We start from the raw sequence: 7,315 nt of genomic DNA on the forward strand, positions 1-7,315 counted from the left end.
ATATAAGTTTGTGAGAATTGATGGGCTCTGGTGGTAGCCCATTTATGGGCTATGAAGAGGGGAACGGGCCAGTCCCAGAAAAGATGGGCCGATGGTCCCCGTCGCGGGTAGTAGTTAGTGGATCGAAAAAGCAAAATCGAGGAGTCTGGAAAAATTAGAAGAGGCCTACATATTAAAATAAAAATGGAAATAAATAGAAAGAATAAATATAAGAAAAAAATAGAAGAATAAAATAAAATGAAAAAAATAGAAGAGGCCTACATAAGCAGTGGAAAGACGGTTGATAAAAAAAGAAGATAATTTATTTCTATGGGTATTTTATATTTACCCTTCCCTTTTAGTTAAGTCTGCGTTTGAACTCGAATCAAAATAACGAGTACACTCTGGTACTCAACAAAAAATTCTGATTTTTTCCCTTTTGGAAATTAAAATGATTGTGTGTGTAGAGTAATTTTTTTTAAAGATTTCGTGGAGATGTTTTCAATTGATGGAAGTTATATGGACATTTTATTGTCTATGACTTATACTTTTTATCATTTTTCTATGTTTTAACCCTATAGCTTATGATTCTAGCCTTCTATCTTGTAGTCTGTGGTCCGTGGCCGGACGCTAAATTTGACAGTTGCGTTTGCTCCTACATATATTTTGACATTTTCCCGGAAAAAAGAGGGTATAGCTCTTTTATTTTGTACGAATTTCATTACAGACAAATTTAAAATAAAATCCAAAAGTTTTAAGTACATTTTTTGGAGAAATAGTTTTTGTACACCCTATACTAACTTATACCAAGAAAATTTGTATTTGACTTTAACCGACGGTTTGAATTATAATTATATTACATGTAGAGGAGCGCGCGAACTTCGTTTTGAAGGTTTTCTTTTACAAACTCAAAGGAACTATATATATATTTTTTAATATGGCATTATTTCCTCAGAAATATAGAGTTATACTTCTGTCTAAGTGATATTTTGAAAATTGATGTTTTTGAACTTCGATTGTCATTTTACTTTATAGTTTAGCTATTAGCGATGAATAAATTTGAAACGTTGTTGTGTTATTTCAAATACCACGCTTTTCGTAGTCACCAAAGGTTTTTTTTATTGGCAGAATCCACAAACGTCTGCAATTTGTTAAAGTACTATGACAATGGTATCAGGATATTTAGCGGATTGACGTGAATATCTTTATGTAATATCTAATGATCAAGATAATGCTTCAATATATTCAGACTACCGTTTTGTACTTTGATTCGTAAGTTTGTTAAGTAGATAAGAATCTGAACACTTTGTAATGAAATAAGTATATCTTTTTTTTAAAATATTCTGTTATATTTATTAGTTGCCTTAGAAAAATTTCCTTGCCTATTATGTACAAAGATTAATAGCATATTTAGTTTGTATGTCTTAAAAATGATAGTGGATGTTTATAGTTCAAAATAAATCAATAAAGTTGATCCCTCAAAATAATATAAAGATACTTGTACAACAATACAATAGACACCATGGATTCAATATCTTATATCAATCAAGATCTGTCACATAGCTCATTTATTTATCTTATTCGTCTTGTTACATTTTCCGATAGGTCTTTATGTCCTATTGCCTCATCAATTTTTGTCAACTGAATACCTTCTTTTGCACATTCTGTGTTCAATTTAAATGTATCTTTTTCATAAATATTGTGTTTAGCTCTGATATTATCGAGTATTTTAAATCTATGTTTAGTCAAGGGACTAAACATAGATTTAAAATACTCGACAACAAGGGTTGAGTTCTTTAAAAAACTTGTGTTTGCAGGTATTAATTGGCATAATAATTGCATATTAATTGGCATAAATATACTATATTACGGTTTAAACTGTTTTAAGTCAACTGAAAAATTGAAAAACGATGGATTTTTCTCTTGTGGCAGTCAAAGTTGAACCAGAGACAGTCGATGAACAAGATGGTACCCTCATTACTAACCCAGAAGCCTCATGTCCAGGTGTATTAGCTACCGACGTACAGCCAGAGTCTGTGGAAATTACCGGGAAAGTGGATAAACCGCTTGATCCCTCCACCGGGAAAGATCTCCCTTCCCAAGAATTATTTATCAAAGCTGAACCTATGACGGACGATGAAGGCGAAGATCAAACGCTATCGTCCGATGTGAAGGAGACGCCCGCTCCAGATATGTCCATAGTCAAAACCGAACCAGGTACCAGCGTTGAAGTCCCGGTACATTTAAGCGAGGAAGCTCGCAAACAAATGATGGATCGCGACGGCATCGAAATAACCCTTAATGACATTAAGAAAGAGCCCATGGATGATGAAGACTCTGGTAATTATATTATTGTCTTCCTTATTTATTTATATATTGGGTGATTTACATAGCGCCGTTTTCGTTAAAAATCACCTCATGAGCGGATAGTTTATATTAATTTGAATACGAAAAACTTCGATTAATATTGTATAGTTTCGATCTATTATTATGTATCACATTTTATGAGAGAAACCCCCCCCCCCTTCTCTACCATTTACGATTTTTTGCTCGTTAGTTTTTGTGATCACCTGTCGATGAAAACATCTGTAGTTTTGGACTAGTCGTGTTAAATATAACTCAATGTATGGTCTAATATAATTGTTGAAATCTTAATTATCAACATGTCATTCCATAAAGTTAATGCCAAATCAATAAATAATATAAATTAGTATTGTAAAGATTTTCAATGTATCATCGCCGTATCAGTAAAATCGGATTTAATGACGATTCTCTTCGTTTCCAGACTCACAGAACGATAGACCCAAAACCAAGAAGAAAAAACCGCGTAAACCAAAATCGTCCGGGAGTAAAAGCGCCAAAGACAAGCCTGCGGCTAATTCCAAGCCGAAAATTCTCCAGTGTGCGCAGTGCAAATATACTTGCAAGCATGAGTGCACACTGAAACGACACATGTTCACGCACACTGGCGAGAAGCCGTTCGCTTGTCCGGTGTGCGACTACACCTGCTCTTGTAAATTCCAGCTGAAGCGGCACGTGAGCATTCACACCGGTGAGAAACCATTCGCTTGCTCACTGTGTGATTTCACCTGCAGGCTGAATTTCATACTGAAGAGACACATGTTCACTCACACTGGCGAGAAACCTTTTTCGTGTTCTGAATGTAGCTACGCATGCGCGATGAAGAACGAACTGACCAGGCATATGATTACTCACACCAAAGAGAAATACTTCGCTTGTTCGATATGTGAGTATACCTGCTCGCGCAAAATTGAGCTAACGCGGCATACGATCACTCACACAAAAGTGAAGAATTTCCCTTGCACTCAGTGTGATTACACTAGCTCGTTTAACTTTCAGCTCACGCGTCATTTAAGCGTTCATACCGGAGAGCGCCCAATCGCTTGTCCGGAATGTTCGTACACGTGTTCGTTAAAATACGAGCTGAGACGTCATATGTTGACCCACACCGGCGAGAAACCTTTTGTTTGTGTGGAGTGTGGTTATGCTTGCTCTTTGAAATTTCAGCTCAAACGCCATATGACGACGCACGCGCTCGACAAGCCATTCGCTTGTACCGAATGCGAGTATAAGTGCTCGTTGAAATTTCAATTGAAGCACCACATGCGGTTCCACTCGGACGAGAAGCCTCTCAGTTGTACGGAATGTCAGTATACTTGCAGGGAAAAGAGCAAATTGAATCGGCACATGCAGACTCATATCGGAAAAAAATGATCGCATCCTACTTGGATGCGATCGGCACAAGCTAATAAATATTTAGTTTTAATGATCAAGGTGAACGCAATATTTTGAATTGGCCCGCCATTTATTTTCGTGCAACCAACGATAAGAGTAATTTCATATACATTCCTTGCAATCTGTCAACGATTTCGAGTCTTCAAAAGTACCTTAATAAACACTGTACGACAAGACACGTGCCTTCATAAACATATACTTGGAGCAACTGATAGAAAAAAACTCTTACTCCCAGATGGAGTGAAAGATAAAAAAGACGCGATTGTTACTTTTGGCTATTTTTTTCTTCCTAAAAGACAATTAGTCGTTTTCAAATTTCATTGTACTACACATACATAATTAGATATTTTACACATTTTACCATTTTTGATTAACACAATAACTCGAAATCGCTTAGGAATACCTTTTAGTGTCACTATAGTGACACTTAAATTTTTAGATACGATATTTTAAAAATGCTATTCCAAACGCCAGGATTTTTAATGTTAGTTTCTCGCAATACACAATGATTTGCGTACATAAATCTGAGACGCAGATGGTCAAAAATATACATGTTTTCTTCTAATAAGCACCGATTTTTAAATATTTTCTGAACATTCAAAGACAGTTTTCATGTCGACTTTATTTACTGTTTATTTTTAAGGATTCCATTTGACCAAACCTAGAAATAAATCTAGAAGTTTGTCCTTATTTACCACTGAACAGAAATCTTTCACTTATTTAGATTGTAATTATTCTTAGGAAAAATTATATAATGTTTTAAGCAAAAATTTGTGTTACTCTCGTAATTTTATGAATATTTTTTTCAATAAAATTATATTATTCATCACAAATAATTCTAAACTATATTTTTAGATTTTTAGTTTTTTTTTAGCTTAATTTCAATAGTTTCTCTGAAACCATTCTTGTGTTACGAGTGAAGAAACAAAATGAATCAATAACTTTTTTAGGAAAATGAAATAAAATCATAATTTATATTTGAAGCACTATTTTTGTGGTTTTCCAATTTTAATATTAAAATGTTACTTTGTTTTTAATTCACTATAAACATTTAAAACAAAGTCACATATCATAAAGAAATGAAATCATGCCATTTATCATAAATAATAACACTTTATGTTAGAAAGTTGTTTTAAAAGCTTAATTTAATAGTTTCTCTGAAACTATTCTTCTGTTACTAGCGTTAGAATGCAAATATGAGGAAATAAATGTAACGAAAATTGAATGAAATTGTTTTATATCACAAATAATTAAATATACATTTTGGATAGTTTTTTTAAAACCATAATTTTAATAGGTTCTATGAAACCATTCTTTTGTTACGAGTGTAGAATAACTTTTACCTTCGTCAATTGGCGGTGGTCGAACTCGCGACGATAATTTTGTAATCTAGGGACATATTTAGCATCGGGTCAACAAAAAATAAACTTACATAAATGTTTATGGTCTTGACTATAAGCCTACTTTTAATAAAAAAAACACTTCAGTTCAAGAATAGTGATTAGCGCTTTGCTCATGACACTTACGGGCCGAGTAAAAATTTTCAAAAGCCTATGGCGGGGATAAAAACTTTATTTAAAGCCCTAAACTAACTGCCTAGCCGCTTCCCCGCAGGGGTAGGTGGAGAGAATAGAACGCCACACTATCATTTACAAAAAATCTTCTCTTTTATTTATATACATCTCATACATACCCACCGATTATTCCAGCTCGTGATCTGACTACGTTACTACCTGCATTCGCTCCTTATTTCATCATTGAACATCTATCATACATTGTTTTGTCGCACTGAGAGATCTTATTTCGACTGAATTCTCAATCATTCATCTTTCTTTTGCAAATGATGTCATTTGGTATATAGAAGTGCTATAAGCTGAGTTTATACGACATGGATACTGGAAAAGAGGGGATTCAATACGGATTTTTCTTTTTTCGAAGTAAATCAATCATAACCTATTTTAATAGAGTAGTATAACAAGTGAGTAATTAAAGAGTTAGTTCAAAAGGATTTATAAATAAAATAAAATATTTTTTAAAAGTCGATTGCGTTTGGTCCCTTTGTACCATTCGGGTGTGAAAAAAATGAATAATTTGAGGTGACCGTTATTAATTATATTACTATTTTCATTCCAAATGTATATAAGCAATATGAAATAAGTTTTCTTTGTGCCAGCATATTTTAATATACTTAATTTTGTATTAAAATTAGCGTAATTTTTAAGAATTACTGCGGTGACATCAAATAAATTTTCTTTTAATATGTATGACTCAATGCCTTCTTGGTAAAATATTATAAATGACTTTAAATAGTAATCTGTTTACAAAGTATTTTGTTCAATCGTCATTTATGATTTCCTGCCGGGAAAGAATCGAATTATTATTGTTGACCTTTTAGACAGATAGTTTAAATTCTGTTATTCCCAATGTAGATGGAATTAATACAGGTATAAAATAAGAAGCAAATATGTTTTTTTTCAAAAATACCAGTCGTGCATTCACGAACGAACTAAGTCGACATTGTGCAGAAATGTGTGCATACTTGGAAGGCCAGCCACAAAGCTGTCGCGAAGCAGTTCTCCATCCTCTGCAGTCATGTGCGCATATACGATGCCCATAATACTACTGTTAATGCATTCACGGACAATCACCAGTTAGTGCAGGTGCAGGTGCACTATCTGGTGTGTATGGGGATATACGGTGTACCTATGTATGGGGATATACAGTGCCCCTGTGACCACCCTTAAAATATTCACAGGCCGTCATTCTTGTGCAGCTATGTGCCCTGCGCAGCAGTGTATACATATATATACGGTGCCCATTAGGCATGCATGGACCGTCAGCATATAACTTGTGCATGCATGGACCATCAGCATAAACCTAGTGGATCTATGTATCTGTATACGGTGCCCTTATGGCATCTCAAAAAACATTCATGGAGCATTAGTCTCCACCCTGTACAAACCTCCTGCTTAGGGTAAAGAATCCTAAAATATTGTATTGATTTATGGCCATGGGACGCATCTCGCACCAAAGCCGGACAACATATTGGATGCAAATGATAAGTTCCTCGACTTTCTAGGTAGGACTGTAAAAAGTGCGAATGACAAATGGCTGGGCCATTACAGCATACACGGTGCCTATATCTCTACTGTTAGCGTGGATGGACTCAGGATAAACTATCTGGATCTATGTGTGCATACAAGGTGCCTATATGGCTACCGTTCAATCATGGATGGACCATGTTGATCTATGTGTGAATACACCGTTTCTTATGGCTACCGTTTAAGCATCAACCGACTCAAAGATTTGTGGGCATGCAAGGTGCCCATATGGCTACCAATCATTCATACACGAACCATAAGCTTCACTATTGTGGAACTATGTGTACATAAACGGTGCACATATGGCTACCGTTGAAGCATGCATGAACCATCAGAATGTCTCGACATGTTATTGACTTTCCTGCTGCTGTCACCCTGGGTATCAACATGGTGGTGGTGTGTACACAAGTAAGCATTGACTTACATGTCCCGCTGATAGTGATAGGGATTTCTTAAGCATTACTTATCGTTTTTATTTT

General features: G+C 35.0%; 1 protein-coding gene across 1 annotated transcript; it reads left to right on the forward strand.

Annotated features, from left to right (window-relative positions):
• Positions 1-601: 601 nt before the first annotated feature.
• Positions 602-5,997, forward strand: LOC148313109 (uncharacterized). Its single transcript, XM_088267910.1, has 3 exons — positions 602-670; positions 1,797-2,319; positions 2,765-5,997. The coding sequence occupies exons 2-3, from the start codon at positions 1,890-1,892 to the stop codon at positions 3,712-3,714; spliced, it is 1,380 nt and encodes a 459-aa protein (XP_088124036.1). The 5' UTR covers positions 602-670; positions 1,797-1,889; the 3' UTR covers positions 3,715-5,997.
• Positions 5,998-7,315: the final 1,318 nt, after the last annotated feature.

Source organism: Brachycentrus maculatus, unplaced genomic scaffold (assembly GCF_059751285.1).
Source record: "Brachycentrus maculatus isolate JH-2025_06_01 unplaced genomic scaffold, ASM5975128v1 h1tg000020l, whole genome shotgun sequence".
NCBI classification, from domain to species: domain Eukaryota; kingdom Metazoa; phylum Arthropoda; class Insecta; order Trichoptera; family Brachycentridae; genus Brachycentrus; species Brachycentrus maculatus.

Excerpts from the sequence above, each read along its gene's own strand:
- LOC148313109 (XM_088267910.1), top strand. The coding sequence starts at position 1,890 with ATGGATTTTTCTCTTGTGGCAGTCAAAGTTGAACCAGAGACAGTCGAT. Across the intron at positions 2,320-2,764 it reads CATGGATGATGAAGACTCTG|ACTCACAGAACGATAGACCC; the intron begins GTAATTATATTA and ends CTTCGTTTCCAG.